General features: G+C 38.8%; 1 protein-coding gene across 3 annotated transcripts; it reads right to left on the reverse strand.

The window, feature by feature from the left end:
* Window positions 1-621: 621 nt before the first annotated feature.
* RHOH (ras homolog family member H) lies at window positions 622-26,849 on the reverse strand. 3 transcript variants are annotated; one of them, XM_072132431.1, is made up of 2 exons: window positions 26,772-26,849; window positions 622-1,557 (listed from the first exon to the last, which is right to left on the reverse strand). In XM_072132431.1, the coding sequence occupies exon 2, from the start codon at window positions 1,437-1,439 to the stop codon at window positions 867-869; it is 573 nt and encodes a 190-aa protein (XP_071988532.1). In that variant the 5' UTR covers window positions 1,440-1,557; window positions 26,772-26,849; the 3' UTR covers window positions 622-866. The 3 variants fall into 3 exon arrangements, with proteins under 3 accessions (XP_071988532.1, XP_071988535.1, XP_071988514.1); XM_072132434.1 differs by lacking the exon at window positions 26,772-26,849 and adding an exon at window positions 7,309-7,440; XM_072132413.1 differs by lacking the exon at window positions 26,772-26,849 and adding an exon at window positions 3,019-3,140.
* Between the last annotated feature and the right edge of the window lie 69 nt (window positions 26,850-26,918).

Raw genomic sequence — 26,918 nt, forward strand, 5'->3', positions numbered from 1 at the left:
ACTGCATGAATACTCAGTATTGGAGCAGCAGTATAAGAAGTATAGTTTCAGAGAGAGCTGTAGTTACCAGTATGTGTACAAAAGAAGTATAATGCCAGCGGTATATCTGTAGATGTTGCAGTTGCGATAGGCTGCTGTAGAACACTTTGATTTCTTTTGACTTCTTGAAATTTAAGCATTTCAAATCCTCCAACCTATCTCTGTGCACCGAGATCTATTACACAAGCTGCCAAACATGCATTATAGTACTACAGAATTTGCAATTTTTGCTTTGCTGACAAGGCCATATGTGTAATTGTGTAAGCCTTTAACCTGTTTGAATATTGATATGGATGAATAGTGAAGCACTAAGTTCTTTAGTGACACTGATTCATTATAACAAAAACATAGTAACAGAACATCAATACACATCCTATGGTTTTCATGTGGTTCCATTGCCTGAACTACATAGAACTCACATCTACTACTTCCTGCAGGAGGGGATTGATGTGTAGCATCACATAATTATATTTAGTGGTTTATATTGATGCTACACTATTTCTTCTAAATGTAAAATAAATATTTTAAGCTTTGCAGAGTATTAAAAAAATTCCACAAATAATTCCATGCTTCTGGCCGCAATTTTATTTTTCTGGGTTTTGGCTCATTATCTATATCACATTACAATTACGGTAAAATCATTTGCAATATAACATATCATAAAATTGAATCTTCATGTGCTGTGAGATGTCGAGCCTGTCTTGAATTTTATTCAATGTAATTTTAGATATCTTCAACTAGAGACCAAGAGGGCAATGAAATAAGTTGTCTATTAAGTTTTTTTAATTGTCACTGAAGAGGAAATGTATCCTGGACGAAGAAGCGGTTCACATAATTTTGCACTCATTGCCAAAGAATCGCTTCCGTCTTGCTCTTTTCTTCGCCTGGTTGACGACAGTCCGTACAGCGCATTCGAATACCTGCTGGACTCCCCGGTTACTTAGAGCTGAGCACTCCAAGTATCCTTTGGCCCGGACATCTTGTGCCAGCTGTTTACCATCCACAGAGCTGATGCATGGCACACGAGAGTGACTCAGCTCTCTCTGATCAGTTTGTGTGGCAACAACGAGTACTGGTACCTGGGGAAGTTGGTGTTTTACCTCAGCAATCCATTTGCTCCGTACATTTAGAAATGAAGTATGGTTGGCCACGGAAAAACACAATAGGACAATGTCTGCGTGCTGAAGGGAAATGGGACGAATACTTTTAAATGCATCATTGCCCGCGGTGTCCCAAAGTCCAAGGCTTATCTGGACTCCATCCATGAAAACATCCACTCCGGTGTTCTCATAGACGGTGGGTTTATAAGAGTCTGGAAAGGTCTCCGATGTGAAGCGGACAAGAAGTGAGGTCTTCCCAACAGCAGCGTCCCCGACCAAGACACATTTAATGGCATTCATCTTCCTGCGATCTAGAGAGTTAGCGAGATTCTTCCATCAATTCTTAGAAAGTCACCTTTTTGACAGTATGCTTCTATATGAAGACATTGCCACTTTTTTCTTTTCATAGATCAGTGACCTGAAGGAGATAAGAAATAATAATGTTTAATATAATTCCAACTTGGGAGTTCATTAATCCATAAACCGTCACAATGGTGAGAAAATTAGCATACTTTCCTTGCAGACTGGTGATAGTTCTCAAATTATAGGGCAAGAGAATCAATAAATAGATTTGCTTGAAATAGTATAGATGAGTGGACCATTACGGTACTTTAGATTCGGACCTGAGGTTCGGATGTATCTTGCACGACCTGAACATATTGCCGGATTGGTGGCAGTGCGGCCCCACTGGCCAATCACAGCCATGGCTAGTAGGTTGGGACAACAATTTGTGGCTGCCAATCCAGCAATATGTCTGGGTCACACGGGACGCACCATAACCCCAGACCCGAATTTAAAAAATAATCCAACTCACCTCTAGTCCTAATGACTAATGGATGGTGTAAGAGATGCATTGCAGGTGAGCAATATATATGAGCCAAATACCTGAATTTTTATTTTCTCTAGAATTAAGGCATCTTCCATTAGTATCTATTGTATGATATTATCCTATAATCTTTACAAGTTGTCATGTGCGGCTATATCACTGGCAGATACAAATACAGGAACCCTGTTATTAGTATTAATGGACCAAGTTGTAATATTAGCACACATTTGAGCCAGAGTAGTTCATCCAGTTCAACATCTGTAAAGAGTTTGTATGTTCTCTTCGTTCTTGCGTGGGTTTCCCCTGGGTCCTCCGGTTTCCTCCCACACTCCAAAACATACTGGTAGGCTGATTAGATTGTGAGCCCATTGGGGACAGGGACTGATTTGACAAGTTCTGTGACAAGCGCTACGTAATCTGTGTGCACTGTATATATATATATATATATATATATATATATATATATATACAAGCAGTCCCCGGGTTACATACAAGATAGGGTCTGTAGGTTTGTTCTTAAGTTGAATTTGTATGTAAGTCGGAACTGTATATTTTATCACTGTAATCCCAGCCAGAACTTTTTTGGCTGTTTGGTTTGTCATTAGAATCAGGATTAACAATAAAGCTTCATTACAGACACCTGTGATAACTGTTATAGCTGTTAATTGAAGCCTAGGACTAAAGTACAATAAATTACTAATATCCAGTGGTCCGTTTGTAACTAGGGGTAGTATGTAAGTCGAGTGTTCTTAAGTAGGGGACCGCCTGTATAGGAATTATTATTTATTATTATGCAGAATAGCAGATGCATGGATGCTGCTTCGTACTAAGAACATATGAAAACATATCAGAGCTGAATTAGGGGTTACAAAGAGCTGAAAGTGGCAATTTGATATCAAATAATTGTCAGCAAAATTTCCAAAGAATCATTTCATCAATTAAGTGTATGGTGCTTAACCAAATTCTCTCATAGTGCATGTAATACAGGTCACTCCATTTGGGTATAAGGTGCACAGATAGTGTACCACCCCAATCTTTTGCAAAAACAATAACCTGTATGCAGCGCCATTCCTTGCGACTCCGATAAGAATCTTCCTTGTGCTTTGATCCAAAAACAATAACCTGGCACTCCAAAGTATTTAGGGATAGATATTCCAATTTATTGAGATATATAGCAATCCACAAACAATATTGACGTTTCAGTCTATCCCACCGGTCTATACACTGAGGTAAATACAAAAAAAAAGAACAAAGTAAAAGAGAGTGCTAAATATATGCATTAAATTGGTATACAGAGTATTACAACGTACCCCAAAGGCAGAGTATATTCGATTAACATGTAATAGGTTCATAGGAGATAGAAAGATAGAAGGAGTACGTCCTGCATTATCCATTATACATAATCTCACAGTTTAAATATGAAGTTGTGGATCTTAAACCCTATATACTAAGAAAACACAAAGCTCAAAAATAAGTATAACATACACATACCGCATGGCTGTAGGACAACACATAAAAATGCATATCTATAGGACTCTCTTTTACTTTGTTCTTTTTTTTGTGTAGTGTTTCTGATTAAGGTCGGATAGACCGAAACGTCAATACTGTTTCTGGATTGCTATATATCTCAATAAATTGTAATATGTATCTCTACATACTTTGGAGTGCCAGATTATTGTTTTTGCTAACCAAATTCTCTCCATCAAATAACGGATATTCTGGTGCAGAGGGGTCGGCAGCTCATTCTCTTCTTCCCATTCACAACACCCTCTAATGTGTAAGGCCAGTTGTACTGTACATTTAGGAATTTAATTGTATCATCAATTGAAAAATAAATTAGGATGCCAAATAGTAAATTCCTGTAAAAGTGAATTTACTGTTACAGTATAGACTAGATAGAATATTGGAAAACTTTATGGTTCAACATCAATATTGGAAAACTTTAAATCACTCTTCAACATATATTCATGTATATACACACATCATTTGAGTGTCCCCGCAGTGTACAAATGTGACTAATGTGGAAACTGGATCATTTTAAAGTTATAGACAACACATACAAAGACTATATACTGTTCATCGTGTGAGTAGAATAAGGAAATTGCACTTCTATATGAAAGTTTAAGTGTCTATTATATTGTAGTTCAAATATTGTCACAGTTCGGTCGGAATAAAACAAATTTAACTACTAAGGTTTGATGGAGAATAAACATGGAAAAAAATATGTGAGCGATCTAGATGAAGAAATAGCTATGATTGTAATGAATGTGCCCTTTATATACTGTACATCACACTCACTGGTTATATATATTGGGTGTCATTATTTTGAATAACTTTGCTATTAAGGATTAGTAAATCTCACAAACATTGGTAACACATAATATGAAATAATAAGATTTCTCTTTACGGCTTCACTGATGAAAGCTAACTATGCCATGTGACCATATTGATAGAAAATGTCTACGCAAAAATGTACATCATTAATACAACAAGCCTTCACGATTAGGAATGTTACATTTGTTCTGGTATTTTGAAAGGTCCTTAGACAATTATTCTTACGTATTTACATAGAGATACATGTATGAACTCAGTCGCATAGAGTATCAACAAAACAATAGTAATAAAATATATGATTCACATTCCTTCAATTTGCTAAGTTCAGTAACATACACTAATAATAATAATAATAATTGCTTTATTTATATAGTGCCCAAATATTGTGCAGCGCTACACAGAACTTGCCAATTCAGTCCATATGAATGAGCAGGCATTACTACATTAGTATCATTGTTAAATCAGTGCTCTATGTCATAAATGATGCGTTATTATTAATATTACAATGATAATAGTATATAAACACCATATAGGAGAACACCAGAATATTACAATGCGTTACTTACACACAGGCAAAGCTGTAGTATGTTCTCTGCTCGCATGAGGTTAGTTGTGTTAGTCCCACAGACTGATCTAGTCTTAGCCAGAACGTTCCCTTTCCTGTCTCACTATTGTCAATGCAGCAAGTAGTAGAAGAAGACTAGAGAATATCATCATAACTTACATACTCTGGCTGAGAACTAGATATATTGATGGTGATAGAGATTTTTATCCAGGGCTCAAAACAGTCCTTACTTCAGTTGTAAAGGTGACTTTCTAATTAACCCTTTTATGGCTCCCGATACCAGGACGAGAGCATAACACTAAGACACACCAGTCTCCTAGTAAAAGTAGAATCTCCCCGTTTATTCTCACTTCACCAATTTTTTTGCTGCCTCTTGTGGGGACTTGGAGCGTGGCTTAGCACCCTCCTATAATTGGGTTCACGCTGCGCCGCTCTGGATTTTTTCAGATAAATACATAGATAATAGATGAGAGTTTGATAGGTAGAGATATTATAGGTAGATACAATAAATGGATAATAGATAGAATAAAATAAGATTGTTTCATCTGATCACATTATTACTCTATTTTTTTTTCTGTATACGTCCTCCATGATCAGTAAAGCGCAGGAATATAATGGCGCCACATAAATAATTTTTGTTACTATTATATAATAAACAGATTATTTAGTTACATGACCGATTGATTGACTGAATAATATAGATAAATAAATATAAACTAAAGCTAGCCATAGACTTAGAGAATGATGTTTTAAAAAAAAAAAAAAAATATATAGATTAACCACTTAACGCATTACGGCGTACATTACGCCGTAATGCATTGAGAATGAGGACGCGCTGACGGGCTGAGCCCTCTTCATATATGGTGGGTGTTGGCTGCATTATGCAGCCAACAACCACCCCTGACCCCTGAGATTGGTGGTTGCCACTGGCAAAGCCATCACCGCCATGTTTGGTAGGATCTTCGCTCCCAGTAACCTCATTAGGGAGCAATGATCCATTGCCATGGCAACCTGGGGTCTATATGAGTCCATGTCCTTAAAAAAGCAGCCGGGAAGCCTTTTCAGCCAATAAGTAGCTGAGATCTCTAGTCAGTGATTGGTGCAAATGGAAGGTCATGTGATACTGTTCATGAAAATAAGGTCGGTTCCAGGTTTCAGTAGGCTCCTGGGTGACAGAGCCTCAGAGGGCCCCTTTGCAGTGAACTCACATGGTGGCATTAAAAATTCTGAAACTAAAACAGTCTCCTGTTCCCTAAAATATTCCATAGTTTATTATAATGATCAGCCCCCTGAAGGTTAGTTTATGTAAAGACCTGCTGAGCCCCTATTGATTCATTAGATACAGCCCTCCTTACTCCCATGGATTCCATATGTATAGCCTTATTTACCTTCAAATCACCTCCCTTTCCCTAGAACTAATATAAAACCTAATAAACAAAAAAAATGGTAGTCATGAAAATGTCAGCTTATACCGCAAAAAATGACACCTCACACAGCTCTGTACACCATAATATAGAAAAGTTATTAGCGTCAGAAGATGGTGAAACTATTTTTTTCCTACTCATTGTTTTCATTTTTTTAAATGTATTAAAAATCAATAAAACCTATATAAGTTTGGTATCACAGTGATCGTACTGAACCAATAAACCAATAAAGTAAACATATCATTTGGAGCGCACAATGAAAGTCGTAAAAACTGAGCCAAGAAGAATGTGATGTAAATGCATTTTTTTTTTGCCAATTTAACCACATTTGGAATTTTTAAGCTTCCCAGGACACGTCATGGAATAATTATTAAAAATAAATATTTATTATGCAAATAAATATGAAAATAAGCACAGTTTTGTACATGGAAAAATGAAAAAGTAGATTTTTGAAGGTGGAGAGCAAAAATTGAACAATAAAATGCTGCAACGAGATGGGGTTAAAAATCTCATGGGACAGATAAGCTACTGAACAGATATGGCTATGGGGTATTCCGGAGAGTATTGTCTAAGTTGCCCCAAAATCTATACCCTATAACCCCAAAACAAGTATATGTACTTCCTTGCGATGGACCAGGCTGCCACCTCTAAATTAGTCCCATCCAGGTCAACATCTGCAAAGAATTTGTATGTTCTCTCCGTGTTTGCGTGGGTTTTCTCCGGGTCCTCCGGTTTCCTCCCACACTCCAAAACATACTGGTAAGTTGATTAGATTGTGAGCCCCATTGGAGACAAGGACTGATTTGGCAAGCTCTGTGCAGCGCTGAGTAATCTGTGTGCGCTATATATATAAAGAATTATCATTATTATTATTAGATGCCATTAATCACTGGTAGCTGACCCAAGCAGCTTGAGAGTGGATGGTGCATGGTACCAAAGGGACAGGCATACGACATACTTCAGGCACCTTCCCATAGAGTAATATGATAAGTGTATTAACAAGTGTGCACCCTCTGCTACCTTACGATGGATAACCCCTGGTGATCTTTAGGTAACACTGTGCAGAGAAGACTGTCAGAGGTAAGTAGATGATGTTACATGCAGGCCACCGACACCATCGAGAATTGCACCACGACTAGCTGAAGATGGCTTAATACAATGTCTAGGAGACAAAGAGAAAAAAGGAGCTGCAACATAATTCACCCTCTAATTCTAGTGATCAATGAGAGGTCTCAGCATGATGACCCACAGCCAAAATAAACTTTAGTGTTTACTTGTCACATTATGAAAAGTGGCCTCCACAAGTAAGGAAGAGGTGACAGGGACCACAGCAAAGACAAGAGCTTGGGAAAGTGGTGGGCACAGAACCACATTTTCTTCATAAAGACATTTTCAGCTCTGAATGTTTTGGCCTCCTCCCATTATTTTCTGTGAGCCGATCATGGAAATATTTGAGATCTACCTACCTATGGACATTTACGATCTAAGCATCAAAGCATGAGCAAGGATTGTGTCAAAAACTGGAAGGCCTGCTCTAGTAGAAAGGTCCCATTTGATAAATTGCTCTACCAAAAGGAAATTACATTATTACTTAATATTAATATGAAATGTATATACAGTGGCATATAAGATTATGAGCATAATACATTTCAGGAAAATGCATGTAATCCAAATCACTAGTATATCAAATCATATTTTCTTATAGAAAACCATTGAAACCCAGACAATCGGTTCCACAATAACCGGATATCTTGGATTACAAACAGAATTCTTGCTCATTATTCAAATTGTTTGTACATCAAAGCAAGTTTTCCCATAGGAAATAATTGAAACGCAGACAATTTGTTCCACGCCCCAAAAATATTTTGTCATGTATATCATCTAACCCCTTTATTTTATTCTTCTTCTTCAATATTGTGTTAAAGGAAACCTACCATTTAGAATGGTAGGGGTAAGCTGTAAGTACCGCGCACCAGCTCAGGGTGAGCTAGTGCCGGTACTTACTTTCGTTAGTGTTATTAAACGCGGTATCGCGGTTTTAACACTTTTTAAACTTTAGAGCAGGAGAGGCTTTGGCGCTGCGCTCGACCGTGCGCGCGACATCTCCACTGTTTCCTATGTAGGCGCGCGCACGATCGTGCGCACGCAGCGCCGAAGCCTGTTCTGGTCTAGAGTTTAAAAAGTGTTAAAACCGCAATACCGCGGTTTATAACACTAACGAAAGTAAGTACCGGCACCAGCTCACCCTGAGCTGGTGCTCGGTACTTACAGCTTACCCCTACCATTCTAAATGGTAGGTTTCCTTTAAACAATTTTGTGAGAGAGGGAGTATAGGCTGGGAGAGCTCATATAATGTTTGTATTATAGAATTTTATTTGTAAACCAAGCTACAATTTTTCTAAAGTACAAAACACTTGTAGACCAGATTACTTGTAATACAAGGTTCCACTTTATTATAAACTGCATTATTTTTCAATGTTTTAAAGGAGTATTCCAATCTTAGCAACTAAATGTTATCATTATTGTAATGAAAAGATATACAATTTTCCAATATACTTTGTGTATCAGTTCCTCATGGTTTTTCTAGATCTCTGCTTGTTGTCATTTTATAGAAAGCTTCATTGCTTATTTCTAGTGGACAGAAATCTGACCATGGTCACATAGGTGCATGACTCGTTATATCCCTAGTCATGTGATGTCACACAGGTGCACGGCTCGTTATATCACACAGCTCTGATTACTCTCTGTGTTATAACTAACCGTGCACCTGTGTGACCATGGTCAGATTCCTATCAACTGGAAGTAAAAATAGACAGGATGACAGCAAGTCAAGATGTAGAAAACCGTGACGAATTGATACAGAAAGTATATTGGAAAAATTTATAACTTTTCATTACACAAACAATAACATTAATTTGCCTAAAACACCGTTTTAAGTTTTCACATGAAAGTTTAAAAAAAGGTAAAAAATGCAAAAGAGAAAAACCTGAATTAAGAAAACATGTCAGCATGACCTAAATAGTTCCATGCAAATTTCTGTTTATTTTAGTTCTTTCTAAGTTAATTGTTCCGCTACAAGGGCGGCAGTCATTAATTAAACTGAAGGAAGGGTTAAAGGCTAAACACAAGATCTTCCCGAAATCATCTGAAATAAATCTACATTATGACTGTGCACAGTTACCATCTGCTCCAGCACCTGCACACTTGCAGGTCTTTATATATAATCAGGGAAAACTTATTATGGCATTAAACAGACAATTATTTTCTATAAAAACCTACATGTAGCCAATGAGCTGTACAGATGCCTCGACAAATCAGATGTTTGATAAGACATGGCAGGTATGAGCAATGAATGGTGCATTGAGGCCTGATCTTACCTAGTGTATCATACCGTGCTTAATTGTTCATATCACACGTGTGAAGGTGACCACTATGATCATTAGACGTAAGCCACACCTTAATGATTATGGAGAGACCAGCAACTCATTTAATGTGTAGAACACATAACGCCAGATGTTAATTATTGCGTATATACAGTACAGACATGTGAAAAATACTGCAAAGTATAACCGCTTTAACAATAGAAGCACTACTCGTACATGGTACATCAGAACAATTTTTACCCCACCGGTTATACCCTCTTTTTGAAAGTATTGCCCTAATGGAGGGAGAGGCATCATTCTCAAGTTCGTAGATGTGACTGTCATGGACAATGTATATGTCAGAAGTGTCCGATATATAAGGTTCCCATGACACTAGAAAATTAGAAAAATATCCTATAGCTCGAGATAAATGTCCATTCTTCTGGTACTGCAAATGACAGTCCTTTTGGGGGTTAGTTGGGAAGTAGGATGTTCGTAGGGAAAACCCCAAATGTTGTTGTTAAAGGAAATCTGCCATTTCTTTTTATGTGTTATGAAGCAATCATACTTTGAGAATGCTGTTGTGACACTGATGCAGAAACATATCTTGTTCATATTGTTTAATCCCTGAACTGAGTGGTTATGCTCAAAAAACAATTATAAAATTCAAGACCTTGGGAAAACTGGGTATAGACTGGCTGCTGTATATAAACACATTACTTCCACATACAGGGAGCTATCTGAACTGTCCAGACAGGACTATTCAACCTGAGCTGGATGACTCATACATAGCAGCTGTGGTGATGGTGCTGCATTGATTACTTTTGCCTGTCAGGAACAACAGAGTGATGACATATTCTCGGCTTATGCTGGGGAGGACAATGCTGGAGCACTGCATAATTAGGGTAAGAGGAGAAGCGCCAGGGCAGCCACAGGGATTGACAGAGCCTCATTATCATAATTTTATAATAGTTTTTTTTCAGTTAAACCATTCAGTTCAGAGATTAAATAAGATGTTTCTGCATCAGTGTAGCTACAGCATTCTCAAGGTATGTTTGGTTCATAATGCATAAAAGCAAATGGTAGATTTCCTTTAAGAAGTGTAAACAAGAACAAAGATTCCTGGAAGTGTCCCCAGATTTTCACTAATAAACCACAGTACTACACTAACTTGTTCCCAATCTGTTTTCAGCTAAAAAATTCTATCGCCAGAAAATTACCTTTGTAGGCAGAGGATAACTCATCAGTCGAAGGATGGGGGAAGAGGGACTTGCCAGCAGACATGAGGCAGAAATGAGGCAGACATGAGAGAAACAGTGATTGGCATGAATAGAACAAGCCTCTGGGACTCACTGCTCATTCTGGAAAGGGTGCCAGGTAGGCTTACAGAGTTTATTTTCTGGGGATAAGATCTATGCATTTTTTAGCTAAAAACAGTGTGGTCACAAGTTAGTATAGTGCTATGGGAACTTTTCATTAGGCTTATTACTGAAATCTGGTGACTAGTTCCATTTAAGAGGTTATCCCAAGCATTTCAGTTATCCCCTATCTACAGGGGATAACTAGCTGATTGGTGAGGGTCTGACTACCGGGACCCCTACCAATCATGAAAACAGGATGGGTGGGTTGTCAGGACAAGCATGCATCAGTGTTTTGGGAATGATGGAACCAGCTATCTCAGCTTTACCATTGACAGTGAATACAGCAGTTCTTGTAACTGGTGGGGGTCCCAGGACCACCAATTTATCCTCTATCCTAACTTTAATAGGAGGGACAACCTCTAGTCTGTGTAGGATAATACAACTGATACAAGCATTTTCCAAGACACTTAAATAACCAAAAATTTCACATATGTCCACTGGTTGTATAAGGTATACACCTTATCCACGTAGACTCATCCACTATCATGGCGCAAGTACAAATATCTCCAAAATGACCCCCAATCCTGATATGCTACAAAAAAAGAGAATTCTATTGAAAAGTGGCTTCTTTTGTAGGACAATTAATTTCTTCATGATAATGAATACATTTTCATAAAGTTTCAGGTAAAGTGCACAAAAATACAAAATACTCTCCTTAAAATGATAATAAATTGCACTTAAAATAGAAAAATATTATGGACACAAATAGTTCTTGTTTGAACTGAAAAAGAGAAATGAAATGTCCATACAGGTCACCCCAGGGACGGAATAAGTCACAGTAGAGAAGATTAGCTTCTCTATTCATGTTAGCGAGTTCATTAAAGGAAACAGGGACTAGAATGTAAATGAATCCATTTTTAATAATGACATGATTTATAAGGAGGATTGTTATAACCTGGACAACTAGGCCTATTACATATGATTGATGGCCTATGGCCTATTACATATGCATCAGAGGTTGATTTAATGATAGGAGTGCTGAAGATTCGGATGGCAAGGGCATGGTTCACAGATCATAGCAGATCTTCCAATGATATATTCAGTTGCCTTTATCGTCATTATTTAAAAAGTGGACTTCCCCTTTAAGTGGACTACCCCCTTTAAGTGGACTTCCCCTGAAGTGACACAGATCTCATACACCATGAACAGAGAAGTGATGCAAAAATAATGTAAACAAAAGGACAATAAAAAATAACAAGTTGAGACAACAGGCCCTGTTTACATTTTGTTTGCATCACTTCTCTGTTCATGGTGTATAAGATCTGTGTCACTTCGGAAAGCCTGTTATACCTGCCTGATGAAGGGACCATAGCTGTCTCGAAAGCTTGTAACATCTTATATTTCAGTTAACCATTAAAAGGTATCACAATCTCAAGAAGGTGACTTCATTTGACCTATCAAAAGCAACAGGAATTTCTTAAACTGGCTAACACGGTACAAAACTTTTTTTCTTGTGAAGCAATATCTCAACACATGAGTAAACACTCTACTCTAATGTGCCCCCATCACCCATTGGTTGACCTCAGCATATTTCTCTGTGTAAACGGGGATGTCCTGCCCACAATATGGGCAGTCCTTGTAGGTCATAAAACAGCTGAGAGCAGTTATATGTTAGGCATGTATTTGGAATGTTTATGGAACATTTTGTGGTGTTTTATACAATTTTGTATTGTTTTATGTTGAAATGCATTCTTTGGCGGCCTACCAGTACTATACATTAAGAGGGTTGTACAATGTATGAAGCCATTTTAACACCTACAGACTGGCTTGGTAGGTCCAAGCTTGGGCCTTTATTGTATTGTACGGAAAGTCGCAACTGTCAAGCCTCAAATAAAGTGTGAGCTGACTGGCACAGAGCTGCAGCCAACTACAGCTGAGAAGGTGTTCACATGAGTAAATTACTGTACGCGACGAGCTTCACTCCCCCCAACATTACCACTTTATGCTGCAACAATAGCAAAGTAAATAATAAAACAATATCACACAATAAATGTGATATTAAAATATTTCTATAAACCCAGAGACCTCTACAGATACTTAGGTGAAATTCACACCCTTTACCAATTCGAGCAAGAAACTTAAAGATATTGGATGTTTTTTTGTGATCACTGATCTGTGTGGCAAGGCAGCTTCCTTTTCTCCTAAGAATGAAACTGTACATTACGGTAATAGATATTACAGCTCGGCCAAGCGTACATGTTTGTGTATAGGGTAGAGTGAGAAACTCTAATGCCAAATTAAATTGGTCAAGAACATCATGGGGCTTATTTACTATGTTCCCGCGGCCGCATTTCCGTCGGGTTTTTTACAACGTTTTCGGGGATCGTGAGGATTGCGTCGCACGCGATTGTATTGTGACGCCATGGAGTCGGCTTTCATGCAACACAAATTGGGGGGCGGGCCATCGGACGATCCGACGGATTCGGACTGAGCAAAGCATTTAACATTTAAAGGAAACCTACCACTTTAAAATGACCCCTCTGACCCACAAATACCTTAAGCTAGCTCAGGATGAGCTGATGCCAGACCATATTTTCAATTAAACCAGAAACCGCTGTATTTGTAGAAACATTATTTTCTTGTGGTAGTAAAATCTCTCTTCGGCGCTTCTATAAGCGTCATACAGCGCGCACCCCGGACCCTACTCCGCGATCACGCTGTCGTCAGCGCCGCTCCCGTCACTAATTTTGCTGTGCCCGAGAGCCGGTGACGTCACCGAGCTCTCGGGCACACTAGCGCATGCGCACCACCTCCTCCCGGCGCGTCGCGGCCGGATCCCATTGCGCATGGGCGAAGTCCCGAAGCCTCGTAGTATCGCGAGGCTTCGGAGAGAAGACCCAGAAGACCACCTCCACTATGCTCGCCGCTATACTTCGCCCATGCGCAATGGGATCCGGCCGCGACGCGCCAGGAGGAGGTGGTGCGCATGCGCTAGTGTGCCCGAGAGCTCGGTGACGTCACCGGCTCTCGGGCACAGCAAAATTAGTGACGGGAGCGGCGCTGACGACAGCGTGATCGCGGAGCAGGGTCCGGGGTGCGCGCTGTATGACGCTTATAGAAGCGCCGAAGAGAGATTTTACTACCACAAGAAAATAATGTTTCTACAAATACAGCGGTTTCTGGTTTAATTGAAAATATGGTCCGGCATCAGCTCATCCTGAGCTAGCTTAAGGTATTTGTGGGTCAGAGGGGTCATTTTAAAGTGGTAGGTTTCCTTTAAAATTGTGTCGCAAGCCAAGCACTTACATGCACCGGGAAGAAGATGGTGAACTCTGGCGGACCTGAGCGGGGAAGCGACACAAGAAGGCAATCGGGTGCACGATCTTCATCCTCGTCGGATATTCCAGATCGAGGATCGCGCAGGGACCGGGTAAGTAATTGTGCCCCCATGTCTATAGAGTGCGGCTAGATGTCCTCCTTTTCATCACTGGGTCCTGTAAGTTGGTGGTGTAGGGAAGAGGTAGGGTCCTTCTAAATGAATGGTCATGCCTGGCTCTGTAACAATACTGGAGGGAGTAAAGGGAGTAATAAAAGAAGTATTGAAGACTTGTATGGATCTCAACCCCGAGCTGCTTCTCCTCCATCACTGCAATATCTCCTGAAGGTCTACAAGAAGCCTCTCTGCTGTGGAAGAGTGACCCAAGTTCTGACTCTGGTTTCCAAAGATTGATGATATTGATCAGATAAAAAATTACAAGTGAAGTTATTGATAAGTGGACCATTAACCCTTATACCTACAGCTGATTGGATTGGCTCCATACTTATTTTGCTGGTATTGCAATGGTGGGACTGACCAACCACTGTTAGTGGGGGTGCAGTGGAGAAAAGGAACAATGTGAATCATAACAATATTTGTACAGTGCTGTGTCATATATTGACATTACATAAGTCACAATAGTTAAAGGGGTTGTCCAGGAATACAAATATTTTTATCTATGGATGGGGGGCTTTAAAAATAAGAGCTCATGCTCACCTCTCTCTGTACTCCCATTTAGCCATGGCATTGCCCATCACTGCTAGTCTCTGTTTGTATAGCAAATCTAGTGGTGATAGGATGACCACATCTGCATGCCTCCTTCTGCAGGAGTCTTAGGCTGTGGCAGGCACGTGGCTGTGGACACCTCAATGTACAGAGACTAGGCAGTGACAGGTGGCCCCCGACTCAATGGGAGCAGCAGAGTAGGTGAGTATAGGCTCTTTATTATTTTTAAAGCACCACTCCAAGCCTCGTATAATAATTGTTGCACTCCTGGAAAAGCATTTTAAGGCTCAAAATCAGTGTTGCAGCTTTAAGGATTGTAGCAGTCACAAAGACGATCAAGCCCATGGACCATGGGGACGAACAGCCTTGACATAACAGTATGCTCTCCTTTGATGATACATATGCCAGACATGCCCCACTCCCCTTTTAGGATATCATTAACCTTATAATGCTAAAAATAACAGTAGTAAGGGAGATGTGCCGAGCAGAGCTAAACCGGGGTACAGTTTTAGCTCAACTGAGTTAACTCTTTAACTCATCAGTAACTCTTCAAATGCTGCTGCCAAAGCTGCCAGTTGCATTTAAATGGCTAAATCATGTGTTCCGACACTAGCAACAAAATGGCGTGGCTCTGCACTGCCATTTTCAAAAAGTTATTAGACCAAAGTATATTTCATGATAAGTTACAAGAATTCTATATTTGGAACATATGAAAAGAAGAACGTTTAATGTTTATTTGCCAAAAATATGCCACAGTCCTTGTGGAAATCCCCTGTAATGTAATGACATTAAAAAAAAAAATTAAACCCAAAATAGTGACTGCTGTTCTTTCACAGGACAAGAGATAAGGTATATGGTCAGCAAAGGAATTACATTTTTGGCACAGGAAAATCTCAAAAATATAAAAAAAATAAAACATTTCTAGTAATTTAGATTTATTTTCAGATTATTTTGTAATATGTTGAAGATTATACAAGCTGAATCAAATGCAAAGAAGTGAAGGATCTAGAGGCTTACAAATAGATTTGATACTAATAAATGATACTTATTCAGGTGAACATGTGGTGTCCCATTGATTAATGCCACAGGGAGCCTGAGTGACAATGCAGGGGGTTGTCCCATCAAAGTAACATTATTTCTAACCACAGATTAAAGATGATGATTCCCAGTAATCTGTAACTCTAGATATCAATCTGTAAATGTAGATAGGGAATACATTATTTGTTTTGGGACAACGTCTTTAACATAGTTTCATACTTTTTTCTTCACTGACACACTGTTTAAAGAGGTTGGTCACTTTTTAATAAATCTGTTCCAGTAGACATGTTTCTGCATGTATGTGCACCTGTATATTTGTCTCCTGTGAGAGCTTCAGCCTTTACTTGTTCTCTCCATGCTGGCCTCTGCACATATACACAACTTCCTGTTTCTCACTTCAATTCGTCCTAATGGCATCACTCAATGTGCCTCTCTCTCTTACATACAGTCTGTCTGTCTGTCAGAGAGACAGACAGACTGTGAGAGAGATGCACAGTAGAGAGGGAGCAGAATGAGTCATAATCAGTGCTCAGACATGTAAACAGAGAAGCATGAAGAGGCTGCAGACAGTACAGAAGTAAGTAGTAGGAATGCTGAATCACTTGATTAACATTCAGGGAGTATTAATAAGGCTGTAAAGGCACATGGCAACTTATATAAAAGAGTGTCCAACCTCTTTAAGGCCACCTGCAGATATTGCAGAAATTGAATATGAGAAACGGGTGGGGAACAAAGTATGCAATTTTAATTGGTTTGTTATGGCTTTAGGAGGGGAACAAAAAAACAAAGCAAAATAGAAAAAGGGCATGGGGGGCAGGGGGTTAAGGAAGCAGTCCTTTTCTGATTTTTACTCCCCATCTTTCGGAAGCCAGCTTTACAACTTGCTTTATCTTTATAGTTTGTTTTGAGCCTAACAATCTGTTCTCTCTAGGATCATCATTTAATATCCAGCGTGGTTATTACCAGGAAGGTGGAAAAACATAGTAGTGTTATTTTCCTTTTTTTCACATTTTATTTGACATCATAATATATCGTAATAATCACATACATCTTACATACAATAAAGCAAAATGCAACATAAAACATCAAATTGCATATTCCTCGGGCGCACATATTACACCAAGAAGAAAAAAAAGAAACAAAAAAATGGGGGGCTGGAGGAATTTCCACAGGTGAGAGGTATGATATGGTCCAGTAAATTATCCTATGTACTCCCCATTTTCTTACATCCTTTTTTTTACTCCTTTCATTGTACAGTCAATATGACACATCCCCTAAATTCTTTGAGCCTAACGATTATAGAGATAAAAAATGTATATAGCACTGATATGATTTAATATGTGAGGTGAGGCCCCCATCCCCCAAACTTTTTAAAGTAGGTGATAAATTGATCGCAGCATCTGAGGGTTTATGTCATCCCCCATAGACTTCTATGGTTAACTGGTACCTTATAAGGTAAGCTGTAAGCAGCCATCTCTTTTATCAGGTCCAAACAGATAGTGTTCTATACTGTTTGGTAGGCACCTGGAATGGTAGGAGCTAAAAAATTCAAAGAGAGCCTATGAATAAATCATGCAAAAAGTTGGAGTCAGAGACATGGTGAAAAGTCCTTTTTTATGAGCCATAACTTTTATGGTTCAATACCTTTATTTAAAAAAGTGCATAATACAACACAACGAGAAGAGCAGGAGACCCACAAGATGGGTAGGTATTTGGGTCACAGCCCCATGTTGAAGTATGAAATAGGAGCAATTATGTTCAATTAGGGATCCAGCTCTAACAAAATATATACATTAACAGAGTATTCAAAATATAGGATAGGGCAGGGAAGAGGGGCGAGGGAAGGCAGGGGAGTGGGGCAGAAAAGGGGCGGTAGGTGTTCCTCACGTTACGGTATATGTGTAGTCAGAGACATATCTCCAAAGATACCATCAGGTGTTATAGAGCCACCTGGAGCCAGTTAGAAAAGGCCCAGGGTGTCCCTAAATGTAACTCATTTGGACCAAGTCTTATGGTAGAGCCATAACTTTTAATTATTCTATTGACATATCAGTATGGGAGCTTGTTATTTGCAGGATGAGTTGTATTTTTCAACAGCATTTCATATAATTTATTTTTTGTCAAAGTAATTTTTACCTAATGGTGATGAAATGTGAAAAAAAAATTCTAAAATATATTTTTGTGTTATGAATTTGACATGGTTTGTTCCTATTAGTTTTTTTTTTTTACATTTTATAAAAAAAATTTAAATATTTTTGAATATTTCCCCAAGGAAACTTTACAACAAGGGAACACAATCATCTATATAATAAAAATTTTTAACAGGGACGCCATAAATCTAGGATGGCAGTCATTGAGCCATTGCTAGCTCTCAGCTGCCATAGTTACCCATAATAATAATCTTTATTTATATAGCGCCATCATATTCTGTAGAGCTTTACAAATCTTGGGGGACATATACAAAAATGGAACAATAGGTGTGATGGCCCTGCACGCTCTATGGGAGAGATTTATCATACGCTGGGGCTTCTGCAAAACTATGATAGGTCCAACCTTGTGTAGTTTTACTCAAGACACCAGCAAATGAAAGGTTGCAGGTTTTTCAAAATTGAGCAAGCACAGGGCCGGAACGGCATACCCACCTACTACACCTACCGCTGCGCCCTATACGCCCTGACAATGCCCACATGGCCCTCCATCTGCAGCCACTCCATGGAATAGGAATGTCAACTGACGAGGCAAAAGACAGGAGGCCCCACTCCACACCTCAAGACAGCAGTGCAGTACCAGCACCAGATGTATATTGGCAATATACTATCAGCCCTCCATGACCACATTTGGGTGGCTGGGACACATAGGACTGACAAACTCTTTACGAGTTGCTATTTCTTGTGATTTTGGCATCTTAGGAGTTAAAAAGCCAGGATTAGTGTTCGCATCATCCTGGTTGTTGAAACTAGCAAAGTAGATGCCTGCAGTGATCACAGAGGCCAAGTTTATGATATGTGATCACAATCATGTAAATGTACAGCATGATACCTTAATTAGGTGCATTCCTGACGTGTCATTTTGTATGACGGGTTAAAAGTTAGAAAACGTGTATATAATGGCAATGCTTTTTATCTTTTCTATTGTCTATTTATGCACATATACTGACCCTCAGTTCTATGGAAGTCTACTATACTTTTTATACTTCCATATCATCCATAAATTCCTAGTTTGTGTTGGCTATGCTCTCTGTATACCGTATAATGTTTTTGTACATTCCTTTTCCTGATAAGATTGGACAAATTATAAGAACAAGGATGACAAATAACTACTACACCAAAAAGAGACAACAGGACAATATATATATATATAGTATATATTAGCCAAATGCAGTGCTCATTTTGCAAATCAACCAAAGTGCAAAGTGACCACAAATCGTCAACTAAAGTACATGAATACTGCAAAAGTGGATGTTAATACACTTAACCAACCTACAAGAAAAATATGAGACACTACAAAAGATCTATAAAAATATAAGTCTTTATTACTTCTGTTTAAAATACAGGCAGTTCCCGGGTTACGTACAAGATGCGGAAGGTTGTTTAGGTTTGTGCTGAAGTTGAATTTGTATGTAAGTTGGAACTGGTATATTTAAAAAATGTGACTCCTGACAAAATTTTTTCCAGTGACAATTGGATTTTTTTGCTGTCATGGCAACAAGGATGATCAATAAAGCTTCATTACAGACAACTTACAGCTGATCATTGCAGTCTGGGATTATAGTAACATCCAGAGAGCTTCACCAGAGGTCACAGTGGGTAGAGAGGTCCGTCTGTAACTAGGGGTCACCTGTAAGTCAGGTCTCCTTAAGTAGGGACCGCCTGATATAGATAAGTCATATTACTTGTAGATATATACTATACATTCTTTGTAGGCCTTATTTTTGTGATATGTGCCCTATCAGGAACTCCGGGCTGACTCCCGTGTTTATCACTGCATCCACTTCCTCAGTCAATATTCATTTTGTGTATGTAATATAAACTAGTGCGATAAATTGTTATATTTTTATAGACCTTTTGTTGTGGCTCATGTTTTTCTTGTAGTTTTTTCCTAAATAACTACTGTATAGATTAAGAAACTCACCTACAAGAAATGTTTTCTTGCCAGAAAAAAAATCTCATTACCCAAGTTAGAAAATTATTTTTACCTTGTGTATATTATGAACTGAAGAGAAATGGTTTAAGGCCAAAGCTTTTGTTGGATTTTATTGCTGCCGATTGGCAGCTAAATCCCTGCTAAATCTACTCTTGGCTTTGGTTTAAAATAAAAAAAATGCAACAAACTTGGCACAAAACAATAAAAAAGAAACAACAACAAAAGCTCAGTGAGTGACTCCAGACAAGTAATACTAAAAGTAATATTGTTAGAACATATAACGGTCAGTGCACTAAAGTTTTTTTTGCATCAGCCGATCCAGGAGCAGAGGCTGCACAGATTTCCAGGACCATTTAGATATAACTACATAGAAGGAAAACACAGAAATCAATACACAGTTAGATTTTGTAGGCTCACATTCATAGTAACATAGGAACAAAGTTGCACCATGGCGCTTATACGCCCCAATGTAAATTGGAAGAGTTTCCTTTGACACCTAAGACAACAAAGCCTAGGTGCCACTGCTACTTTATGAATGCCCCATAGAATTCCTTCCATCCGTGTAGATGAAAAACTTGGGGGAAAAAAATTCCATTAAGTTAATGCGGAGGAGTAAAGGGCGGCATGTAGGAAAATTAAAATAATTTTTACATTTTTTCAAGTGCAGAATTAAATTTTTTTTACATCTCTACACAAGACTTATCAATTTTAAATTGTAGTTTGTTTTCTTCCCCCCTCTATTATAGGGTACTCCATGTCCTTCATCAGGTTTGTTGCTCTTGGTATTCAATTTCCAACGATTGGACAAACCTTCCATGAAAAGTAGCCCAGAAGTGGACTGTATTTTGCAGAATTGTCCATTTCCCAAATTGGTTTTGCAAGATTGTGATCTATAAGTATAAATACCATACTACTTTTACTTCAACTAGTGACTTTTTTGGTTTTAGTAGGACTGACGTTGTGAGCAGAATGTAAAATAGCACAATGGATAATGGTTTATTTATTCACAATTTATAACACATATGTAGTGTGAACGTGTATACAAGTGCATGAAAATTATTGTTATGTATTTAGTTAATCTGATAGTTTAAGGGTCAGAATTTAAAAAAAAAATCAGATACAGGCGACTTACAGACGACCCCTAGTTACAAACGGACCTCTGGATTTTGGTAATTTACTGTACTTTACCCTTAGGCTACAGTAAACATCTATAACAGTTATCACCGGTGTCTGCAATTATTATTTTTGTTAATACTGGTTCTTATGACAACCACACATTTTTAAAATCCAATTGTCACCGAGACCAAAAAAATTCTGGCTAGTGTTACAATTATAAAGTATACAGATCTGATTTACATACAAATTCAACTTAAGAACAAACCAACAGAACATATCGTGTACGTAACCCGGGGGACCACCTGTATGTGGAATAACTTTAATTAAAAAAATTAAACTACATTTAATGATTTTAAAAATGTCTCCCTTATATTTGCTCCATGGGCTCAATTCTTATTTAAGATATAGATAAAGATCTCCCATTGAACCATCTTAACTACTGCCACATAAAAGTCTGCGGTTGGCCTAGCCAACTCACTCCTCAAATGTCAACTACCTTTCTACACCGTATATTTTTGTGACTTCTGAAATAAAAATTATCAATTTTCCTGGCGCTTTGGACTGGTTTCTCTTTATTTGTCACTAAATAGGGGGTCTGTCGTATGAGACTTTGGAGGGTTAGGAGAAAAAAAATTTATATTTTAAAATGTTTTGAACATTTTACATTGAACTATACATTATAAATAGTGAGGCAGCACTGAAATGTTGATGCTCTAAATTGGTTATATCCAAAAACTCTGAAAGTCTCCAGGAAGTCCAAGGTCTCCATGCGGGCAAACTTTTTTCTGGGATATTAGCTACTCGTGGACCATCCCTTAGGAATCTCGTGTTTGATAAATTGTATGATACAGCAAAAAGTACCCACGGCAGATTAAGATGGACATGAATGACTACTTTCATGAAAGTTTGATTGACGTTGATGAAAAAAACTGGGGATTTTTCACTAAATCCCATATTCAATCAAATAAAATTTAAAAAGTATACAATTTTTTGTACTCATTAAACAGAGAGACAATACATACAGGCAGTCCCCAGGTTACATACAAGATAGGGTCTGTAGGTTTGTTCTTAAGTTGAATTTGTATGTAAGTCGGAACTGCATACTTTATCATTGTAAACCCAGCCAAAATTTTTTGGGTGTCTGTCACAATTGTATTTTAAAAATGTTGGGTTGTCATAAGAATCAGGATTAACACTAAAGCTTTATTGCAAACTGTTATAGCTGTTTATTGTAGCCTAGGACTAAAGTACAACAAATTACCAAAATTCAGAGGTCCGTTTGTAACTAGGGGTCGTCTGTAAGTCGAGTGTTCTTAAGTAGGGGACCGCCTGTACATAAAATGTACAACCTGTTCTTCCATATCAGCATCTAGCATAGTTTTCATGAGTTTGCTTATGGAAAATATAAAAGCAATAGTTTTTGTTCCTTATTATTCAACTTTTTGATGGAGAGTTGCAATCTATGAATCAAGTATAAAATCAATTGTCCTTGTAGCAACAACAACATCTACTTTGTATAAGAGCCCCTCTTATCTGTCTCATATCACTCCTGCATGTATATCACTGGTCATAAGAAAATTGGAGATATTTACTATCAAATCAGAAGTAATTTAAAAGTAGTAAAATAAACTAATGGGAAATACAATAAGCTATTACTGTACCTCGGGTCCTTCTATTTCTGAAAAACTGATGGGATGCTGAAGAAGCTGTGAGTCTGTAGATGTCAAGCGAGGCATAACTCAAGCCATGGGAAGTAGATAGCTGCTTGTAGACCCTCAAATCGGCTTAGTGTAAGAACAATAGACGAGGACTTGCTGTAAACTTTGCAAGGGGCTGCTTTGGTGTAGAGGAGGGGGAAGTAGGAAGAACTCCGCCAGATGTGTCATATGTGATGTATGATTAAGTACATGTCCGCTTCCTGTCAGATACTCCACCAAGGTAGACAACAGAGGGGTTTCTGAATGCCCTTAAAATTAATCACAAATCAGTATTATATTAGGTTTTAGTTAAAAACTTTGAATTTAGGAATGTCTTCTTTGCAGAGATTATTAATATTGAAGGCGAATTCAGATTGATAGAGATGAGAAAAGAAGAGAACAGGAAGTGTCTTTAGATGGTTTAGGTTTCCTCAGCGACAGATCTGACTAAACATGGTAGTGATTTCCTGTCACCAGTCAATGCACATAGAAAAGCTCCGCAGCAATGACTGCAGCTCAGTTTTGGTCATACAGAGAATTAAAGCAATTCTGGACATTTAGGTAGAGAATCAAATACTCATAAAGGCAGTCCCCAACTCAAGAACACCTGACTTACAGACAACCCCTAGTTACAGGCCCACTGTAACCTCTGGTGAAGCTCTATAGATAGTCCCAGGCAGTGGCAGATTAAGTGTCCCATGGGCTCTGGGCTGTTCACACGAATAGGGCCCTCCAGCATCCAAACCAACCTTGTGCCCCAAGGCCTAATCTCCTCAGCCCAATGACACCACCGCAGCCCGTATTGGCCCTCCTATAATGAAATGTCTACAGTAGAGCCCCCTTTACTGAAATGTCCACAGCAGAGCCCCCCTTTGCAGAAATGTCTACAGCAGAGACCCCTTTTACAGAAATGTCCACAGAAGAGCCCCCCTTTACAGAAATATCCACAGAAGAGCCCCCCCTTTACAAAAAATTTGTTCACAGAAGAGCCCCCTCTATTGAAATAGCCACTGCAGGGTCCCCCTTTAATCAAATGGCCACAGCAGAGCCCTCCTCCCATAAATGAATTATCAACAGCAGGGCCCCCCATTTAATGAAATATCCACAGCAGAGCCCCCCTTCAATGAAATGACCACAGCAGGGTCACCCTTTGATGAAATGACCACAGCAGAGCACCCATTTACAGAAATGGGAACAGTAGAGCCCCCTTTAATGAAATGTTCACAGCAGGGCCCCTCCCTTTATAGAAATGTCCAAATTAGAGCCCCTTGAAAAAAAACCCTCTATACTCACCTCCGGCTCTTCTTCTCCTCGCAGATCCGTCTTCTCCTCTTCTGGTCCGTGCGCAACACCATGACGTAACGTAGTCGCGCCGATGCCGCATCATAGTGTATGCAGGCGGACTGGACACGGAGAAGACGGAGGTGAGTGTAGAGTTTTTTCTTTTTAACCTGAAGACATTTAGACCCGGCGATCTTCATATAGGGCTGCGTAAGGGCGTTTGTGGGCCCCTGGGAAGCTGAAGGTCCCGGGCGCCCGGCCTTATAAAGATCTGACATTGGTCCCAGGTTGCACTGATCTCCTGTAAGGTGTCTGTAATTAATCAAAAAAATTAGCAAAAATTTTGAAAATCCAATTGTCACTATGACAAAAAAAAAAATTTGTTTAGAGCTACAATTATAAAATATACCTGTTCCGACTTACATACCAATAAAGAACCTTTCCCTCTTTATGAACTATGTGTCCTGCACATACATTTCTACAATATCTATGTTATCAGGGAATTGTTTGTAGCTCTGTAGTTGGAGGTGACCAATTCTGAACCTGATAAACTCTTCCCGTATATTACATATTACATAAGACTATTACAGCGCTGGCAAAGATGTGGACTGCAGAAAAGGAACCATCATACGTCAGCTGAGAATGATGAATGGAAATTTCAGTGTAAATCAAAGGTTGAACAAATAGGAAGTGCAGAAAGAAAGAGAAAGCAAAAGAAATATGCAAATACGAGTGAGATCATGGAAATAAGAAAAAGATTGAAAATGTAAATATTATAGAACATGGTTGCAGAACTAATGCAATACAGTTGAGGTTGCATTGTATTGATGAAGTGGCTGTGTGGCCTAGTAGAAGAAACCAAGAGGGCTTAAAAAGAAATACAGAATACAATACAAAGAAAGCTGTCCCTATTTAAAATGCTTTAGTCTTCAAAAAAAATGTAAATAAATCTACCATCAAAATCAAGCATGATAAACGTTATCTTCCAGAGAGGATTTGTATTTTGAGATGATGTTTTAACTGGTACAATTTTGGCGTATGTATAGTGTATTACACGTCTGTTCTTTTTTTGGGTCTCAATGGGTGGATAAAATAATGTGATGATTTTAATATGTAGTATAGTTTTTTGTTTTTTTTAATCAATTCTGTTTTTATTTGTTTTCAACATAAAAGCAAAGTAACAGGCAGCTGATTCTATCGAGAGCCTGAATGGTCATACACAGCAATATCAATTTCACAAACAACGAATCAGAGACATAAAGGATGGCAAAGAAGCACAAATGTAATATAAGGGATCAGCAAATTGCCACAATAATAATAATAATAATAATAATAATAATAATTCCTTTATTTATATAGCACGCGCAGATTCCGCAGCGCTGCACAGAGCTTCCAAATCAGTCCCTGTCCCCATGGGACTCACAATCTAATCAACTTACCAGTATGTTTTGGCGTGTGGGAGGAAACTGGAGGCCCCGGAGAAACCCACGCAAACATAGAGAGAACATACAAACTCTTCGCAGATGTTGACCCTGGGACTTGAACCCAGGTCCCCAGCGCTGCAGGGCTGCAGTGTTAACCATAGAGCCACCAAGCTGCCCAAACAAGTGGGGGGTAATTGGGAAAGGGAAAGGAGGGGGGAAAAGAGGTTTGTTCTTTCCATTCCAGCCCTCTAGTATTCTATTAATACTTTGATGTCAACCATCCTGCTTTTTTCGTTACCTACCCAGGAGTTGAGGTAGGAGAGTAATCAAGTTGAGGTCTCCACACCTTCTCAAACTGTTTGTGTGTGCTAGACAGCTCCTCCAAGTGACAGATCTGGGATACCTTATTTTCCCCACATTGAAATTGATAAGGCACTTTGTTGTAACTAGTGTGTGGGTATCAACACCTTTGACGTTGTAATAAGGTGTATTATTGAATCTGAGTTAGTTCCAAAATGATCAGCTGTAAGGTAAAGCCCCTCAGTGTTGTATCTTCACAGGTTGTTACAATGAGCATAGTAGGTCTACCCTCCTCCTGCACTTCCTGTGGCTGCTAGATGACACAGGCAGAGGGAGAGGATGAGAGAAGGATGATGGTGATTGTTATAACGCTTATTACAATGACCTGTGAAGCTACAGCACAGAGAGGCTCTGGTAACACCCCCAGAGCCCTTCAGACTTCATTTTCATAATTTAAAAAGTAGATTTTAGAAGGAAGGAGGCCATGGATAACAAATATACAATGTACGGCACAAAACATAATGTAAACCCAACGTAAATGGATAGAGATGCCTACATATACGGTAATGATAGTCTCTTCTTATATTTGATGGGGGTTGTTGGGGGTTTGGGCAATGGACCATATGAGAATGGGTCATCAAATGCTGTGAGTTTAGATTATTGAATTGTAACAGTGGGTTTTTCCATCTCAGATCTAATAAGATAAACGGTCTTCTTACCCCGTGTAATGCTTGGTTGATAGTGTCGGCTGTGTACAAGGATAATGTAGGGTTGGTAGCAGCTGTGGTCTATGTACTTAGGCACCGGTAATACTGTTGGCATCTGTTTATTCGTGGGTTTCTGTTTTCATAAATGCAGCTGTGGGA

This window comes from Engystomops pustulosus, chromosome 1 (assembly GCF_040894005.1).
Source record: "Engystomops pustulosus chromosome 1, aEngPut4.maternal, whole genome shotgun sequence".
NCBI lineage: Eukaryota > Metazoa > Chordata > Amphibia > Anura > Leptodactylidae > Engystomops > Engystomops pustulosus.